This window comes from Canis lupus, chromosome 23 (assembly GCF_011100685.1).
Source record: "Canis lupus familiaris isolate Mischka breed German Shepherd chromosome 23, alternate assembly UU_Cfam_GSD_1.0, whole genome shotgun sequence".
Classification (NCBI taxonomy): domain Eukaryota; kingdom Metazoa; phylum Chordata; class Mammalia; order Carnivora; family Canidae; genus Canis; species Canis lupus.
The window spans coordinates 26,955,572-26,975,305 of record NC_049244.1 but is presented as its reverse complement, the minus strand read 5'-3'; the positions used below and the strand labels follow the sequence as shown (position 1 = coordinate 26,975,305).

The window sequence follows — 19,734 nt, the reverse complement described above, 5'->3', positions numbered from 1 at the left end:
ACTCCTAACCCTGGGAAACAAACAAAGGATTGTGGAAGGGGAGGCGAGCAGGGGGCTGGGGTAACTAGGTGACAGGCACTGATGGGGGCACTTGACGGGATGAGCACTGGGTGTTATACTATATGTTGGCAAATTGAATTTAAATTTAAAAAAATCTGGAAAAAAGAAAACCAATCTGAAATCCCAGCTCAGTCACTTCCCAGCTGGAGTCTGTGTAACCACTCTAGCCTCACAGGGCTCATCACAGGATTAGATAAATGATGCGCATGAAGTGTGCAGCACAGAGTAGGTGTTGAATAATACTGACGATGACTGTTACCTGGTAGTCTTGATGACAGGAGTTGGTAGCACACAGGTGAGCTGCCAGCCATAGGCCGCCAGGGAGTTCAGCAGGGGCACGTAGTCCGTCTGCACCTCGACACCCTGGGGGAGAAAGGCCACTGTGAGGGCTGCGGGGCCGAGTGACTGAGGGGGCACTGGTCAATTGGCCAACTCGAGAGTAGGAAAGAAGCGGGGCACCCTGCAGCCTGGAGGTCCCGCTCCAAGGATGCTTACAGACTCTGGAGCCAAACTGCCAACACAAGATTTCTTTCTGGGTCCTGACTCAGTCTATGCAGCGACAAGGAATTAGAGCCAAAGGATTAATGTGTTAATTTGGTTTTATTCTTGTCTGGACAAATAGCCTCTTGTAAGTCTCCTGGAGAAGCACAATCACCTTGCTTCAGAGCTGTATTCAGGGCTGATGACAACATATGCTAAGGATTTTGGAGCGTGCTGTGGGGAGTTAGATTATATCACATAAACGATCAAGTCGTTTGCATCCAGCCATAGCAGCGACACAGACACACAGTCACCCATGCACACACAGTCACACACACAGGGAGCTTCACCTGTGTTACACATCCTGACGTAAACGGGGTAATGAGCACTCTCCGTACTTCAAATCAGTGTGTGTGTGGTGGTGGGGAGCACTGACTTGCCTTTCAATTTAAAAACTCAGTCCTGCTGCCATGGGAGGGCACCGTAATGAGAGGCCACTGCCCTGGGTTCCATGTCATGCTCTCACTTTGCACCAGGCCTGGTTTCTTTCCCTGGGCTCCCTGCTGACATTGGAAGTGAGGCCTCCACCCTGCCCGGTGTCTACCATGGATTCCCCATCTCGGAGGTTGGCTTCAGAACCACAGAACATCTCAGACCAGGGTCCAGATTCCTTCCAACCAGGGCTAGTCAGCCAGTATTTCAGTATTTTGTGGGGTACAAATGATGAACGAAGGTCCTGCTGCTAGAATTCACAGTCCGGCAGAGGCAACAGCACAAACATTCGAGTAATGGAAATATGAAATGGCCTACTGGCAGGGCCACGAAGCTTCGAAGGTCAGCAGAAGAGGTAGGATGCCAACTGTGTGTCAAGGTAGGCTTCCTGAGGCCCAAGGGCTGGGCAGATACTTGACAGGTGGAGCTGGGGAAGAGGCATTCCAGGGGAAGAGGTCCAGCACGTACAATAGAAGACCACACCGGGCCTTGAGCACCGCGGAAGGTGAGCTTCACTTGGGACTGGCACTGCTCACAGGGGACCATAGGTAGTGAGTGGCTGTCCTGCTGGAGGCCTTCTGGAAATAGAACCAGCTCATCTGGCTGCTCTTGAGTGAGGGAGCTGGCAGAGAGACGAGCCTTGCCTCTTTAAAATGGCTTCTAAAACCCCCATTGCTGGGTGCCCATCCCGGTGTGGCTACCAAGTCACCTGAACTCCTGGCAACTAACTGATCCTTTGGGAGCCTGTTTCCTCAACTGTAAAAAATGTATCTTGGCTTATGACGACGGTTCTCCAAGTGTGGTCCCCCAGCCGGCAGCATTGGCATCACCTGGGAACTTGTTAGAAACACAGAGTCATGGGACCCTGCCGAGACCTACCAGATCAGAAACCTGGGGGTGATGTGCCCTGGAATCTGTTTGAAAGAACCTTCTCACTAGTCCTGATTCAGCAAGTTGGAGAAGCACTGCCTGAATAGTCAATTAGGTCTCTCTCTCTCTCTTTTTAAGATTCATTTATTTATTTTAGAGAGTGAGTGAGTGAGTGAGGGGCGGGGAGGAGGGGCAGGGGGAGAGGAAAGAGAGTCTCAAGCAGACTCCCTGTGGAGCCCAGAGCCTAAGGTGGGGCCTGATCTTCTGACCCTGAGATCACAACCAGGCCCGAAACCAAGAGTCTGATACTTCACTGACGGCACCACCCAGACACGCATCACTCAGGTCTCCTCTGATGACACCGAAGAGTCTGCAATTCAGAGGCCAAATATAATCAGTTGTTACCTCAGAGCTAACCTTCCGTCATCCTTCTCCACTTGAGAAGAGGGCTCTGAAAGGGAAGTGGGGTGAGGAAGGGGAGAGGGCAGGGGAAGGACAGGCAGGCTAAGGAGCAGGAGAAAGGAAGGGGCCTTAATAAGAAGGCAAGGAGCGGGAAGGGAAGGGAAGGGAAGGGAAGGGAAGGGAAGGGAAGGGAAGGGAAGGGAAGGGAAGGGAAGGGAAGGGAGGAAAGGAGAGAGAGGCCCACGTCTCATCACTTGACCGGAGGGCCAGGAGGGGCCCCCATGCTGACCCTTTCCCTGAAGTCCCCACTCAGGCCCGGAGATGGCAGGTGACCCCACGACACCCCTTTCTGCCCAGCCCCCTGGCCACAAGGGGGAACCCCCTTCCACACCAGCTGGCTGCAGCCTTCTTCACTGGGCCAGGCCCCCGCCACCTGCTGTGGCTGCTTTGTCCTGACAACCCTGCCCCCATCTCCTGCAGTCCCCGTTTCAAGGAGGGAGGGAAAAGTGTTAAATCCACACTCTCAAGCTTTGCGAGGTTATGATTACTTGGGCCTATCAAGAATAACCTTCCCACTTTATCAAGCGCTGTGACAAACCCGCCACAATCAGACAGTAGCCATGGCAACTGGGACAAGCTTTGGCGCCTCACAAAGCCCTGAGAGGCAGAATGGAGTCCTTTTATTAGTGACCGTGGCCGGCTGGGGTTTTCGCGGCGGGCACCGCGAGCCGCCAGACAATGGACCGCCCCGCCGCGGACGGGCCTGCCGCGGACGGGCCGTGCCTGGGCTGCCTCTGTTTTGCTCTATTTTATTTCACTTTGTCACTACCTTAAAGAGAAAGACAGCAGGATTTCTCCCAAACAGTTTTTCCCCTCAGGGTAGGGGATGTCAGCCAGAGGGTGCAGAAGCAGAGAGTCTAAAAGGAAAAGAGAAAACACAACAAAACATAACCCTGCCGGAGAGAGCTGAGGGTTCAGCCTCGAGTGTCACTATCGGGCCGTCACGTGGTGAGCCTGAGCCGCAGCGTAAAGTACAAATGGCAGGGGGCGAGGCGCCGCACTCTGCCACACTCTCCCGCTCCCACTGTTTGGGGTGGTCTTGATTTAATTAATGGTAAATGTGGTTTTTCTGTAAGCATCTATCAAAGCCGGTTTGCATACTACCAATACTGCATGAAGATGGCATTTCTAGAATATGACATGAGCCCCATGCAGTCAGTGGAGGAGGCTTTCAAGTCCATTAGCTCAGAAAGGTAGGGAGAAAACCTATCCGGGTGGAGGCTCCCTTTGATCTGCTTTCCTGTGACACTCCAGTGAGGACAGAAAAGCACAAACAGCACTCCAAAGACAGCCCGCTTATCAAACGGAAAGACATTTCTTTCTGGAAGTAGGAGCACAAATTTTAATTAACTCTCCACTCTCCTGTGTGGATCCGTAATCTCCGATCACACCTGGAGTGCTAAAAAAATGGAGCATGTCCTGTGGTTTTGCAACTTGTGTAAAAGGAATTCATTTGTATTTATGGCTTTTTTCCCCCCTTTGTTCTCTATAATTTCTCCAGTGGTTGCAAATCAACTAAGGAAACAGACATCCAATGCAACCTTCCCTTACCCTCCAAAAATCATGACAACAGAATGTAGAGTTTACTAAGAAATGCTTTTGTCTTTTGATCATTTTTAAAGATCCTCCATGCAGGGAAGTAATGAGGAGGTAGCATACTGGTCCAGTGAGAAAGTTGGTATCCTGAATGTCAGTTTGCTCTTCTCTTTTCTCCTCTTTCAATCTGTGGAAGCAATCTGGGAGAAACGCAGTTTCAAATAAAAGACTTGGATCCTTCCACATGACTGTGTAGATGAAGAGAGGAATTTTACTTCCCATATCTGAAAAGTGTGTGGGACCAGCACTGGGATGGTCTCCATACCTGGAAACAGTGACTGGGGAATGTTTGCCTCTATTCCTGACTGCCACCAGGCTGGGCCTTCGCCTTTCACGGAGAGGGTGTGTGAAGGTAGAGAGCCCTGCAAAGACACATGTGTGTCTTTTGTAAAATTGCTGCCAAAACACTAATGCCCAACACTTATTGGCAGGGTATGTATATACCACTGTTTCTTTCCTTTCAACTTTAGATATCCTTTTATTTCCTACCATGAGAAGTAAAGGCTTAGCATTCCCATACACATTTTTTTCTTAGTGCCCCAAATGGTCACAGTGTAATTCTAATCAAATCAAAAGTTTGTGTTATCACAACTTTGCAAATGTTGCTCATTGCCAGGGCAAGCAATGCACTGTGACTCTGCCTTCTTTTTCACAGGATACTTTATTTTTCCTGGAGTTAATTATGTCCTCAATTTTTTTTTCCTTCACATGTCTGGTTGTATGTGAACCCATGACTAATATTTATTCCATGCTCCAACAGCTATACTTTATGCCCATCGATAAATATCCCATGTGCCTAAATACATTAATTCTGTGTTTGTTTTTTTCTCCATTAGGGACATCACTTCTGGAGCTTTCTACACCCTTGCTCCAATCCTGGTCTGGATGCTTTCCATGACTGGGTTCATCTGCCAGTGCTATCTAAGGCTGGTGTTTTCTCTTTCTTGGGTTCCTCCACATTTTGCTGGACTGCATCCTCCAGTGGCTCCCTAGGAAGCAAATGCCCTGGAAGTCATTTGAATCTGTGCATTCATAAAAGTATAACTATCCTCACCTTTAACTAACAGTTCGAGTAGAGAAGTCTGGGCTGAAATCTACTTTTCCATTAAGATTTTTCAAGTACTGCTTCACTAGCTTCTAGAAATCAGCACTGCTATTGGAATATCTACTTTGATTGCTAATACTTTGTAACCTGTTGCGTGTCATAAGCTTTTAGGATATCTTTCCCGTGAAGTTTCAGAATTTCACAATATGCCTTGGTGTGGGTCGTTTTTGCTCATAGGGCTACACACACTTGATGGCCTCACATTCTGAGGGTTCTTGTCCTTCAGTTCTGAAAAGTGTTCTTTGGTTTTCCTTTGATAGTTTTCGGTTTCTCCATTTTCTCCCTTCTTTCTGGATCTTCTGTAAGTCAAAATGGAGGACTGAAATTTTCATGTCATTACCCCTCCCTATTGTCTTACTTGGTCTTTTTATTTTTCCTTTTGAAAGATTTCCTTTATCTTTCAGCCTTTTTATTACATTTTAAAATTTTCTGCAGCTCTATTTTGGAGACCCAAAAGCTACAAAGACAGGAGCTAGGAATCATATCACAATATGTAAGGATTTTAAACCAATGCCTCTGTTGTCATTTCTGCTGTTCACTTCTCACCATCCCATGGTCATTTATACTTTGAAAACCAGAGCTTTTCTCAGGTTCTGCAAGAAAAAATGGCTCCTTGTACATTTAGGTGGCAGCTTCCTGCACTTTGCTAAGCCAATTAGCATCCCTCTATTTTCCTTTTCTAAAAATGTGTTGAAATCAATCCTCTTCTATTTCCCTTCTTCCAGCCTTTTTGTTCTTATGAATATCTCATCTATCTATCTGTCTGTCTATCTATCTGCAGTCAGTTTTCATTATTCATGGGAGTTATGTTCTATAACGCTGCCACAAGAATTACTGAATACAGTGCTCTAGAGGAAACACAGGGTTAGGTTTCTTTGAGCTTCTTCTGATGACAATATCTTCATCACCTGATCAATACAGAACCTTGTTTTATGTGTGTTTCTGTTGAAAGGCACCTTTTTGAATATATCTTGTTGATTCATTAACTTTGAACTCACAGCTAACAGTACTAGAACCCAAGGCTGAACAAAACTTATGCAACATGTGTCTTTGCTCTGTAAGGCACATTACAGCCTTCTTGTGCCTAGGAACACCAGAGAGTACTTCAGCACTAGGTTTAGGGCTATTTTAAACAGCAAAATCACCAATAAAAGGCACAAAAGTGTGAAAAATGTGGCACTAAGTAGACTGCAAAAAAGGACACTTGTTTATAAGGGCTGAAACAACAGTATGCCTTCGCTGGGGCACGTGAATATTGGCAACTCAAGTTCTTTGCCGTTCTGCATATGCCTACAAGTGACAGTGAAAGCACCAAGATTATTTATTTGAGGATTACAAACAAATTTAAGCAAGTAGGATTTGCAAATATAGAATCCATGAATAATGAGAATTGACTCTATCATCTTTTCATCTATCTACCTACTTACCGATGTATCTATCATTGATCATTCCTTTTGTATCCTTTCACTGGGATTTTTCAGAAGACATAGATGCCTGTGTCCAACTCCCCACACTGAAAACAGTTTTATTATTTTAATTTTAAAGGATCTACTGGAAGCCTTTTCTCAGAGTCTGGAAGCTATGAAGTAAAAATAATAAATTTGGTGACATAAAAACCCTTCTGCAAGACAAGGGACAAGCTATGTAAAGTGAAGAGACAAAAGAAAAGATGGGAAAACATTTGTAGCTCATATTACAGAAAAAAAAAGGAAGAGCTCCTAAAATTTGATTTAAAAAAAATCCAGTAATCCAAGTTTTAAAATGGACACAAACAGGAAGAGAGTAGAATCACAAAAAAAAAGGAAATTCAAATGGCCATTAAGCACACTAAAAAACACCACATCCCACAATAAGAGAAAAGCGAACTATAACTACTGAGATACATATTTTCACCTATCATACTGGTAAAAACCCAGAAGTTTGACAACTACTTTGTTGACAAGACCACGGGGAAGTAAGCATTCTCATACACCGCTGGCAGGAAGGCAAATTGATTCAATCTCATACAGAACAACTTGACAGTATCTTTCAAAATTGCAAATACATTTACCCTTTGACACAACAATCTCACTTCTGGGAACTGATCCTATATATATATATATGTCAAATGTACAAAGTTATTCACTGGAGAACTGTTTGCAATAGCAAAACACTAAAGATTACCCCGGTGTCTATCACTATCAGGCTTGCTAAATTAAATTACGTTTTATGCACATGACTTGGGGGCCTGATTATTGGCTGATCATATGTTGAACCAAGGTGTCCAGGATAAAAAAGACAATGAGAAGGAGTGAATTCCATTTTAGACATGCTGAGTTCAAGGAACAGTGGAAGGTCCAGGAGGCAGCTAGATGAGATGGGGCCTGTGGTAGAAAGAATATACCCACCCACTCCCCCAAATACTTCTATGTCCTAATCCCTGGAGCCTGGGGCTACATCACCTTCCACGGGTAAGAGAGATTGGGCAGATGTGATAAAGTTAAGGATCTCCAGAAGGGGAGATTATCCAGGTGGGTTCAATGTAATCAAAAGGGTCCTCTGAAGAGAGAAGCAGGTGTTGGGGATGGAGGGAGGACGGGGGGTTGGCCAGTTAGGGAGAGAGGTGTGAGGATGGAAGCAGAGGTCAGAGTGACTGGCCCTGAGCAAGACAGCCTCTATAAATTGAAGTCAAGGAACAGATTCCCTCCTACAGTCTCCAGAAAGAATGCAGCTCTGCCAACACCTTGATTTCAATCTCTTAAAACCCATTTTGGACTTCTGACTTCCAGAATGGTAAGAGAATAAATCTGTTGTTTTAAGCCACTACAGCAGCCATAGGAAATGAATACACAGTTAAATGCAGGGGAAGGCAGGATGAAAATAAAGAACTGGAGGGGACAGCCAATACTCAATACTTGGGTGCTGCAAACTCAGGAGGCTTGAGGTTGGTGAGGACAGGATCTCCTGGTGAGGAGGTGAGTGGAAAATAAAGAAAACAGAGGCTGGATGGGGATAAATCAGCTCTTGAGCAGTCAGGGTGGGAAATGGGTTTAAGAAGAAAGATTCACACCATCAAATGTCACAAGAGGGCAAGCAACACAACAACCGAAAGACTTTCTGCAGTTGATAGTGAGGTCTTGGGAGACCACGAGCAAGACATTTTAGAAGGGAAGTGGCAGACGGCAAGAGGTCTAGCATGTGGCTGGTACTGAAGACGAGACAGGGTGTTAGCATGCTGTCAGGAAATGAAGGTTTGCCTTGGCTGAGCCTGGGTGCAGCAGGGGCCGTGGCCACCAAGGGCATGTGGGGAACAGTCATACCCTCATGTGATGGAAAGTAGAGATCCGAAGGCTGGGCAGGAGGGAAATGCCAAGGAACATTTCATCTCTATTTATTCAATGATAAGTGGATGCTTAACACTGGGCCAGTCTTTGCTGAAAACTCAGTGAGTCCTTCAGCATCCCAGAGGGCAGAGCTACACTCCTACCACTCTCCATTTATGAATCTCCACAGCTTAGTCAAACTGGTTCTTTGCTGGGCACCTGGGAAGCAAGATAGTTGAGGCTCTTCTGCTGCGGCAGGAGATCCCGGTCTGTTGCGGGGGTGTGGAGAGATGAACACGGTTCCCCCACCAGATGGAAGCCACCATGAGCTGTGCAGGAGGGAAGGACAGAGAAAGGAATGACTTGCCCCTCTGCTCTCTGGGGAAAGGGCAAATCCCTCCAGCTGGGGCTGCAGCAGCCCTGCCTTCCCAGCCCTCATCCTCCCCCTGGGCCTCCTGCAGGACCGCTGCCTCTGCCAGCAGGAGGGAGGGGCAAGGACGCTGGGGCCGGCTGGAGATGTTGTTTTCCTCTTTGTTTTACACACAATGCCCCAGAAAAACATTTTCCTGATATGTAATTAGGCCAACATAATAGAGTCTAAGAAAGCAGTCGGTCTCATTTTAGACAACTTTGGCTTTCATAACGTTCAAAGAGAATATGTTAAAAAAAAAAAAAAAGCTTAGTTCTCAGATGTAGAAAAGGGGGCAGATGATATGCAGGCAGTGCAGTCTTCCATCCGAAGACTCTTTCCCCACCCCCCTTGCTTAATTCACGTCTTTGCCTGATTTTCTCCACCACTCAAGAAAGGTAACCAACCTTAGTGCCCTTTGAGAGCCCAACAAAATAATAATAACAACTGTCATTATTATTTGAGATGCATTGTTTGCAAAAAATGGCCTTAATTATTGTCTCCCTGTATCCAGGCCTCTTTACAACATACCTCTGCAGAAAGAGGGAGAGTCTGTCTCTCCACCCCTTGAAACCAGGCTGGTCTTCTGATTTTTTTCTGACCAAGACAATATGGTAGATGTGATCTTACAGGAGTTCTGAACCTGTGCCCTGATGGGCCTTGTTGCTTCCCCTTGCTCTCACGCAGCCCTGCCTATGTGCTGAGGACATGCCCAGGCGAGCCTGGTGGAGGATGGCAGACATTTGAGAGACCATCTTGGACCTATTAGCTGCTGCCGAGGCATCTGTGTGAGCCCAGGTGGGATTAGTCAAACTGAGGCCAGATCAGCAGTCACCTGGCTGATCTGCAGACTCACTAGCAACAATAAAGGGTTGTTCTTGAAATTCACTAAAAGGTGGCTATTTTATTCCATAGTAGAAGCTAACTATCCTATTCTTATTATTCTAGGAAGAGCTGGATGCCCGAGCAAATGTCTAGAAGGAACACCATTGTAAAAGTCACCTGGTCTAACTTGAGAGAAATAAAACAAAATAGCTGCTACTGAACGGAATTCAGTGTTTTTAATTTTTCACCACACTCAAAGCTGGCACACCCAACCCTCACTTTCTCCATGCCAGACACTCTGTGACCTTGCATTACACCTGCAGCCCTGAAGGCTAATTGGTGATAAGCTACCTTGAGGCCCAGCACTACCACCAGCATATCCTGGGAAAGAGTGATAAAAACCCCCCACTGGGGAAGAGCATCCCAGCTCGAGAAGCTGCTCTGGCTTCTCCTGAAGTACCACCCACGACAAGCTGGCAGGAAAACTAAACCTGCATGTGCAAGATAACACTCTCCTGGATGCGAGGACAAGCGGGGTGATTTGGTCCTGGTATGTGTGGTTTTCTCTGAAGTCACATACGTGGAAGGTGGGAAGGGGTTGTGGGGTGGCAGGTGATGATGGCAAGCCATACATACTACCGGAGCTGTCTGCTGACATGCGCCAGCCTGCGCAGAATGAGAACCACAAGAGGCACGTTACAATATAGGACTCGGGATTATGCTGGAGATGATGAGGTTGGATGTTTTGAGGTTAAGGGGGTGACAGCTGAGCAAACCTAGCTGTTAGTGGGGACAGTCGCTGCCACGGTTCTGAGTGCAAACAGTTAAGCATCTCAGAACTGCTACATCCTGTTGGCTGCTCAGCGGGACCTCATACTGTCGCAGCACGGGACTTACATCCTCCAGAAGCTGACATTTCACACACATACTGAATGCATCAGGGGTGAGCATGTCCTCTCCAGCAGACTTGGAAGCAGCTTTGTTTGATAACAATTAAACAAGAAACGCTTTCTCTATCCAGAGATTTGCCAAGTCCCTCCCACTTGCGTTGATGAGTGAGGAAATTAGGCTCTCTGGGAGTAAATGGGATTTGCCACTTTATTACTCTTTTTTCAGACATTCTGAGGTGGATGAAGGATCATTTTCTAACCTTTTTTATGTCTTCACATTATCTACTATCTGGAAAAGAGAGGATTTAAAAGAGCTTTCCCACAGTATATAATTAAAGGGATTTACTTTGGAGTTGGGGGCCTGAAAGTATGTCAGCAAAAAACTCGAACTTTTTAAAAAATTATTTTCTATTTTTTGGGGGGCTAGGAGGGGTAGAGGGAGAGAGAATCTTAAACAGCCTCCACACCCAGTGTAGAGCCGACGCAGGGCTTGATCTCACGACCCTGAGATCACGAACTGAGAAAAAAATCAAGTCAGATGCTCAACCATCTGAGCCACCCAGGTGCCCCCGAAACTCTAGAACTTTTAAGACTACATCAAAATTACCACCTTCCTCTATGGTTGAGTCCTGACACCTTACCAATAATCATAAAATGCTAACCCAAAAGATGGCCCAGAACAAAGGTTGGCTCAAAATCTTAACAGCAGAGGAAATGGAAGGAAACTAGCAACAGATAGAGCTACACAAGGCTGGGTGTCTTGGCCTTGGGTTCACTCTGAAAAGAAAGTGGCTAAGACCTTGATGCTGTGGAACGCTCAACACAACAGATTTTGTCTCCTGACTTTCCCCACCTGGTGAATTCAAGGTGCCACAGTCCCACTTTGGCATTCGGTCAATATTCTCTTCAGTCAATTTTCTCTCCACGGTGACCCAATTGTCAGCGTCTTGTTGCTATGGTTACCATGATTCTAACTCAGCCATCTCTCCCCATGTTCCCTGCTCCCTCAGGCTAAATTATGTTACACTAATCCCAGAGCACGCCCTCTAAGGACCCTACTCCTGGTAAGTGGACTTCTAATAGAGTGTCCAAGAAGAATATCCAGCCTTCAGGACATGTCAGATCTCTGACTGTCCAGTACCCCCATCCCATGAGTCCTTCCATTCTCTCTGGCTCCCTGCTCCACTATAGCCTAGAGGTAAATTCTCCAGAGACTGTATCAGCATCTGCACTCACCAAAGGACAAGCTGATGAAGAGCAAACCAAAGTCAAAACAATGAAAACGATCTCAGAGAGACTGGCCAACTCTACTTGGTGTCCTCTGAGAAATCCCCATATCACCCACTGTCCCCTGCCCTATCACTTCATCTTATTGATCACTACTTGGCATGGATTTGTTTACCTACTTATTGCCCCCTCCTTCACAGGAATGGATCTCCACAAAGGCAAGGATTTTATTTATCTCATTGCTGACAAATCCCAAGCATCTAGGCAAGGGTCTGGCACAAATGAGTGTTCAATAGTTGTTGAGTAAATGAATGAATGCACTTGCCATCCCATTTTTAGGGTAGGTTCTCCTGCTGCCATCTTCTACTCTCAAAGTCTTAACCAAAATTGCTATAAATCACATTTAACATTGATGAGAGGAGTTTACCATTAAAAAATGTGACTTAATCTGCCCGGAGGATGTGATACCATTCTCCTGGGTATTCTGTATGTGGGAGCTGGAAGTATATTCTTGTATGAAAATTGAGCACACAGAGTCATATGCTGGTCACCATTAAGGTCACTAGATATTTTAGCAAAGATTATCTGGTAAATTATTAAACTGGCCCCACACCAATTCATCCACTTCCTGCATCTGTGCTGCTACAGAATGTTGCAGATTGTCTATCAGGAGATAGCGTCTTTTTCCCCACCTCTTGAATCTGAGATTGGTTTCATGACTTTCTTCGGCCAATGGGACATTAGCAAATGTGATGCAAACCAAAGCATGAAATAAGCTAGCACACTGGGACTCTTGAGGACCCTGGGACTGACATTGTGTGAATAAGCCCAGTTAACCTCCTGGGCATTAAGATATTTAAGACCAAGTTGCCCCAGCCAATGGCCAGGCAATAACCGGCCATGTGACCAAGGCTACCCTGGACCATCCAGCCGTCAGCTGAGGCATAAGAGAGCCCAGGAGAGATTAGCTAAGGTGCTCCAGAGTAGAACTGTTCAGCTGACCCAAAGAATCCTGAGGTAAGTAAATGGCTATTTGAAGCTAAAGACTGGAATGGTTTACTACCAGCAAAAACAAATATAGACTAGAAAACAAAACAGCCAACTACCATTTAATAGAGACGAGTCTTCCTGCTTCTTTCAAAGTTACTTTGTCCTCATATGGGAAGGTGACTCTACAGAATCACCTGTAGATGATTCATGGCCCAAATAAGCTTTAAGTAGGGCAATACTTTTGTGATGAGCCCTGACCTTTACCTTGGGCCATAATCACCATGGCCCAAATAAGCTTTAAGTAGGGCAATACTTTTGTGATGAGCCCTGACCTTTACCTTCTTGCCCAATGCCCTTTCACTAGTAAGAACTTTCACAGTAAAATCAAAAGTAAAATTTGCTTCAGTGGGATAAAAATAAAAAATTAGGCTTAAAAAGTATGGACTTTTAAATCAAAAAATGATATGAAGTGTAATGAATGATAAAAGGTAAAGAATATTCATGGTTCAGGCACCTGGAGGGCTTGTCAGTCAATTAAGTGTCTGACTCTTGATTTTGGCTCAGGTCCTGACCTCAGGGTTGGGAGATCAAGTCCCACGTCAGGCTCTGTACTTGGCGTGGAGCCTGCCTAGGATTCTCTCTCTCTCTCTCCACCCCCCCCCACCCCGATTTCTCTCTCTCTCCTTCTTAAAAAAAAAGAATATTCATGGTTTGCAAGCACAAGAAAATGGAAACACCTAAAATCCACCAATAGGAAGCTAATGGAGCAAATTAAAATACTATTGTTCGTATACTGAAATACTTTACAGCCATTTAAATTGATGAAGTAGAAACAGTATGAACAGTAAGATCCCAAATATGCAAATGTAAACAGAATATATACTACAAGAAAATATACCAAGATGTTACATTGTTATGTGGCTTTTTTCTCAGTGATAATGAGAGTAGGGTTTTTGCTTTCTTTTCCTCATTTGCATTTCCTAAACTGTCTTCAATTACAAGCACCACTTTTTAAAAACATCTTTATTGAGATATAATCGAAATATCTAAATACTCACCCATTTAGTCTTCAATTCAATGGTTTTTAATATAGTCACAGAATGGTGCAACCATTACCACAGTTTAAATTTGGAACATTTTTCATCACCCCCCCCCAAAAAAATTCTTGTGCCCGTTAGCAGTCACTCTCCCTCTCCCTCCCTCGAAGCAGCACCAATCTACTGTTTCTATGGATTTCTATGGATTTGCCTTATCTGGACATTTAGTGTAAATGGAATCATGCATTACGTGGCCTTTTGTGTCTGGCTTTTCAAGGTTCATCCATTATACCGAAGTGAAAAAAGCCAGTCACTCCTAGAGATGTAAACTCAGAGACATCCCTTCTACCTCAGTTGAAGAGGATGTTACTTCTATCTCATCATGATCCCAGGGTCTGGAGATTGAGCCCTGCTTCGAGTTCCCTGCTCAGCAGGGGAGCCTGCTTCTCCCTCTCCCTCTGCCTCTGCTTCTTCCCCTACTCCTGTTCTCGCTCATTCTGCTCTCTCAAATAAACAAAAAAATCTTAAAATAAAAAAATTCTGTCTCAAAGAGGGTGCTCACTTAAAAGCAATGAGCCAACCATGCATCCCAGCTTGTTGAAGTTGGAAGGGATCAGGGTGGTCCTGCAGTCGTGTGGCTCTTGGGCTGGTGGAATGTTTCACACGTGGATCTCGCATTTTCCCCTCCAGACCTACAGACACGGAGTCTCCAGGGGTGGCGCCTTTTTAAGTCCCTAGGTGATTATGAGGATCAACTGCTCTAGTGCTTTCCTGCCTCTAGAACTGACTGAACATGTGAATCACACTGGTACTTGGTTGTTGACAGCCACAGGCCCCAGCCACCTCCATCGCTGAATCGTTCCACAGGGGCTCTCCAAAGGGACCTAGTTATTTCTTTGCAACCAAGGAAAACAGAGTCTACCTCCTTTATGATAGGTCAGCCTCTCAAAGTTAGGGAGTCAGCTACCGGATTGCCTGTTTTTAATTCTTTTTTTTTTTTTTTATAGAATTTATTTTTTTTAAAATTTATTTATGATAGTCACAGAGAGAGAGAGAGAGAGAGAGAGAGAGAGAAGAGGCAGAGACACAGGCAGAGGGAGAAGCAGGCTCCATGCACTGGGAGCCCGACATGGGATTCGATCCTGGGTCTCCAGGATCGCGCCCTGGGCCAAAGGCAGGCGCCAAACTGCTGTGCCACCCAGGGATCCCTGTTTTTAATTCTTTTAAGATAAATATGCCCAACTGTTTTCAACCATTTCCAAGTGTACCCTCCATCCCTCTCTCTTCTGTGCTCCCTATAGCCTGTGTTTCTCATCAAATATGGCAGTTGTGGTGCAACATGAGGCTTGAGGGCAGCCAGTATCAGACTGGCATGTTCATAAATGTGGCCGGTTTTCTTTTATAAGTAGTAGTAACCTGATGTTGTTCTGTGTTCATTCAACCAATGTTTGCAGAAAACTTGCAACACAAGAGAAATTAGTATGGGAGCAGGGGACATGAATATTAAGGATGGCTAGTTGTCGTTGGGTCATGGAGTGTGCACAGCAATTTTAAAAATTAACTCTAGAGTAAGGTGGAACATGCTCGATGCCAAAAGAAAGGGAGAGCTGATGTTATCAAAGATGATTCCATAAACATCTGGGGCAGGAAGTGTGAGGATCCCCATGGTGAAGACTTGAGATGGAGGAGGGATTCAGCAGAGGAAAGGAGAGAACACAATGAGGGGACAAAGCGACACCTGGTGTAATCTGATAAATCCCACTTTGTCCTAGCCCAGGGCATGTGGAACATCTGGAGGGGAGTAGTAGGTATACTGTTGACCTGTATTAAATTCCTTTCATTAGAATTGTTGTCAAATCAAGTATTCTCCCTTCTGTATGACTGATTTTTTTTGAACTTAAATGTAACTGATTTTTTTGTGATACTTAAATGTACCTCTATTACATTTCATTGGACTGGTCTTGATCCAACATTGACAAATTAAGAGATAATGAGATTAGAAAGGAATTAAAAAGTCACAGAAACCTACTTAAAAAAAAAAAAAGCTGGATTAGATAAGTAATTTTCAAGGTTTCCTGGATTTTTTCTTTCTTTCTTTTTTTTTTTTAAACAGTGGGGGTACTTTCCACAAATACCAACCGTAATCTAAATTAGAAACTCTGTGAAAACAGAGATTCAGAAAAAGCAGTTCTTGTTGACACTGGCATGGGTGGGTTGTCCAGAATCTCCCCCTTCCCACTGTCAAATGTGCCCTTTATGGTCTTCCTCCCATGCCCAACTGGAATGTTTTTGCAGAGCCCAAGAGCATCCATGATCTTTAGATCCTCAAGGCCCCCTAGTATACTCTGTGGCTTACCAGCTTTGGGTCTTTCTCCACAGGCCCACTACTTTCTAGATTTCTACACAAGCCATTGAAAAAGCCGCAAAAGAGGTCAATGCACAAGATGGCATCACAGGGCCCAGGGGCAAAGACTTCCTCTAATTAAAGCACTTCATTGCTGAGTATAGTCTCTCAACCAGTCTCACTCCATCCATAGGCTCCTTTTTATTTAGTTTTATTAAAATTCTTGGCCAAGTGAATTTCAAAAAGGACACATTCAAAGAAGTGGTGATGAATTGATCACTTAACTACAAGAACACCCTTCAACCCTCTATAGTCACTGATTTAATACACTTCATTCTTCTTGGAGAACCATCTGCCCTGTCCTCCTCTGTAGCTTGCAGACTGTCTAAGCATCTAAAAAGTTCTTCTACGGCTATACCACCCTGAAAGCACCTGATTTCGTCTAAAAAGTTCTTAAGGGGGCCACACAGAAAGCATGAGAAGGAATGTGGCAGTCCCTAGGAGCAAAGGCCTGCCCTTGATTGGCAGCCAGCAAGGAAACCAAGACCATAGTACTACAAACGCAAGGAATTGAATTTGGCCAACAACCCGAATGAGCTTAGGAGTCGATTCTTCCCCAGAGCCCCTAGTAAGGAATGTTGACCTGCCAATACCCAGCTTCAGCCTTGGAAGACTCTCTGTAGGGGAAGGAGTTGAGCCCACCTGGATTCTGACTCACAGAAATTGTAAGATAGTAACTGTCTGTGCATATGTTTAACACTCTTACAGAATTATCTTCCACCCTTCTAATGCCAAACACCCTTGGAAATCTAGAGATCGAGCTTATTTTATCACATTGAGGGTTGCCTCCTTGTCATTCTGTGCTTACAATGAAGGCTTTGAAGCATACTGTTTTTTAAAAAATGCATTTGTTAAAAAATTCTGAAAATTTCAGAATTTTAGTGCGGAGTTCACTATCCCTTCCTCTGCTGCAAAGCTCTAAATTCACCTGGCCCTGTGGTCTTCACCAGAACGTACATACACTTGCCTCTCCCCTCTTGCCTGGGGGTCCTGGTGACTTAGTGCCTTTCACCATCCTCAGGATGCATGACGATGAAGAGAAATTATTTATGGGCATGCAAAGGCCAGGGGGTGGGAATTCATTTTTAATGACTGTATTCCTTCTCTCTAGTTAAAGACATCAATCCTTTCTGCCCCAATTCCCTCCATTCATCATTTTTCACAGTGGCTGACACACAGTAGGAACTCAATATTTATTTGTTGAATAAATGTTTTAAAAGGTCTAACTTAACTTGTATTACTAAATTTGTACAGGAAGTGAAATATGGGTGTCTGAGAGAACCAGATCATTGACTTTATGGAAGAAAAACATCAAATTCTTCCTTTTCACTCTCCTGCTATCCAAGCTGTCACCATGTCCAGTTTTCTTTAGCATACTTCCAGGAGCATCCCCCACCTTTCTAGTCCCACTCAGCAGCAAACACTGTTGGCTGTCAATCAATATAGTCACTTGTTAGCCCCGGTTCCCTTTCAAAGTGACACCCTCTGTAGCTCTAGCTAACCATTTCCTTGACAATGATGTGGGTCTGCGACCCAACCCCAGCCAAGGGGACCCAAGCAAACTCTGCTTGAGAGTTTCTGGGAATAGTTTTGCTGGGGGGGGGGGAGGGGAAGCATGTGGCAAAAAACAACCTGTTCTCCCAGTTGTCAACATGTTCACATGAGAAGCTTGGAGCTGCTGCAGCCACCTTGGGCCTAGTGTCCCAAAGAGAGACCTGGTAGGCAGAACAAAGAAAGGTGACAGCACTTAGGTCCTTTGCAATGTCCTTAAGCCATCAGAAAAGCCATCGGTTGCTGACTCTGCAACCACCCCACCTTCCTCCAGATCTCCTGCTTGGTGAGATGAGAAGAAAAATGCCTACTGTTTAAATCATTTCTAGTTGGATGTTCTGCTGACAAGCATCCTCGCTGAGACCATGACTGCCACTCTTATTCTCTGACCTTGGGACCTTTTCCCCAAGCATCCGTCTGCCTTTCCCCCATTCCAGTCCATCTCTCCCAACAACATGCCACTTTAGGGCCAACTGTCTGTGGACTCATGGTTCCCTGATGAGATCCCCACCACAGGCCCACTTCAACCCACTGCAAACCCAGGTTCTTGCTAGCCCACAGAGTTTCTGGCAGACTCTCTTCCCAAGCAGACAAGCTATCAAATGCACACCCCAAGGCTCCCCTGCAGTTCCATCCATACATGTCCCCATTTCCCAGGACTGCTGTAACAGTGACCACAAACTTGGTGGCTTACTACAACAATAGAAATCCATTCTTTCACAGTTCTGGAGGCCAGAAGTCCAGAAGTCAAGGTGTTGCAGGGCCACGTACCCTCTGGAGGCTCTAGGGGAAAACCCATTTCTGGCTCCTTCCAGCTTCTGGTGGCTGCTTGCATTCCTTGGCTTATAGCTGCATCTCTCTATTCTTTGAGGCCAGCGTTTCCAAATTTCTCTCTACTTTGCCTTCACGTCTTCTCTGTGGGTGTAGAACCTCCCTCTGCCTTCCTCTTAGAAGGATATGTGTGATTGTTTTTAGGACCTATCCACATAACCCAGGATAATCTCCCTATCTCAAGATCCTTAACTTGAATCACATCTGCAAAACTCCTCTTTCCAAATAAGGTAACGTGCACAGGTTCCAGGGCTTAGAAGCTGGTACTTTTGGAGGGCCCTGTTCAACCTACTTCTCATGTGGCTGTGTGTGCCCTCCACCTCTGTTTATCTCTGGAAGGAGCTCCCAGAGGGGACTCTTAGGGGATGGAGGGCCAGAGGTGGGAGGAAGATTCACTTTTTTAATATATGCACTTTTGGACTGTTAAGAGTTTTGTTTAAAATTATTATAAAACCCACAATAATTTTTTATTTCAATTTGCAACATAATTCACATTATCACATGGAATTTTTTAAAAAAGACATATTCTATCTTAGGCCAGTTTCCCCAGAAACAGACCCTGAGAGGAGGATTTGCATGCAAGTAGCTTTATTATAAGGCAGCGTGGGGGTGGGGAGAGGCGGCCAAAAGGCTGAAGCCAAGCAGGGACACAGGTTTATGCAACATCCCCTGAACGGTAACTAAGCCTCACCCCATGGGAAGCTCTGGGGGGTGTCCAGCCTGGAACCAGGGAGCTGGCCTTTTACATACCCACCCTCCTCAGTCACAGACAAGGACCACCCCAGGGGTATCTAAACACCCAGGGACTTCTGGCTCGCCTTTGCCTGAGCACAAAGCAGACGCCAGCAGCCAGGCACAGGTGTCAGCAAAGGCACTCAGGCGCTGGTTGCTAGAAGTGAAAGCACATTGATAAAAAGGAACCCAAGGATCTGGAAAACCACTGACATCAGCTGCTAATGTTCTAATTTGAAAACAAAACAAAACAAAACAAAACAACACCAACAAATGAACAGATGTGCTTTCCCTTCTGGTCTGCCTCCGCTCTTGCAGAAAGCCCCTCTTCCAACCCCCTTGGCTCATCTGCACCCCAACGGAAGCTGCTGTGTCCAGCAGCCCTTGTCAGTCTCTACTTTCCCAGGGCACTTCTGGCCAGCAGGATATCATCCAGCACTGAGTGCCTTGCTACTTGTAGGAAGTCTTCTT

The 19,734-nt window shown here is 45.4% G+C and overlaps 1 protein-coding gene and 1 long non-coding RNA gene across 4 annotated transcripts in view; one reads left to right on the top strand and one right to left on the bottom strand.

The window, feature by feature from the left end:
* Positions 1 to 19,734, bottom strand: part of RFTN1 (raftlin, lipid raft linker 1) — a 200,672-nt gene that overhangs the window by 10,237 nt on the left and 170,701 nt on the right. For both annotated transcript variants that reach the window (XM_038570760.1, XM_038570759.1), the window contains exon 8: positions 320 to 423. In XM_038570760.1, the coding sequence (XP_038426688.1) occupies positions 320 to 423 (104 nt within the window). The remainder of the gene's footprint in view (positions 1 to 319; positions 424 to 19,734) is intronic.
* LOC111091921 lies at positions 3,066 to 9,815 on the top strand. Of its 2 annotated transcripts, none has more exons than XR_005376998.1 (3): positions 3,066 to 3,312; positions 9,464 to 9,574; positions 9,725 to 9,815. It is a non-coding gene; the product is annotated as an uncharacterized LOC111091921 (long non-coding RNA). The 2 variants fall into 2 exon arrangements; XR_005376999.1 differs by lacking the exon at positions 3,066 to 3,312 and adding an exon at positions 3,539 to 4,392 and having other exon boundaries at positions 6,611 to 9,574.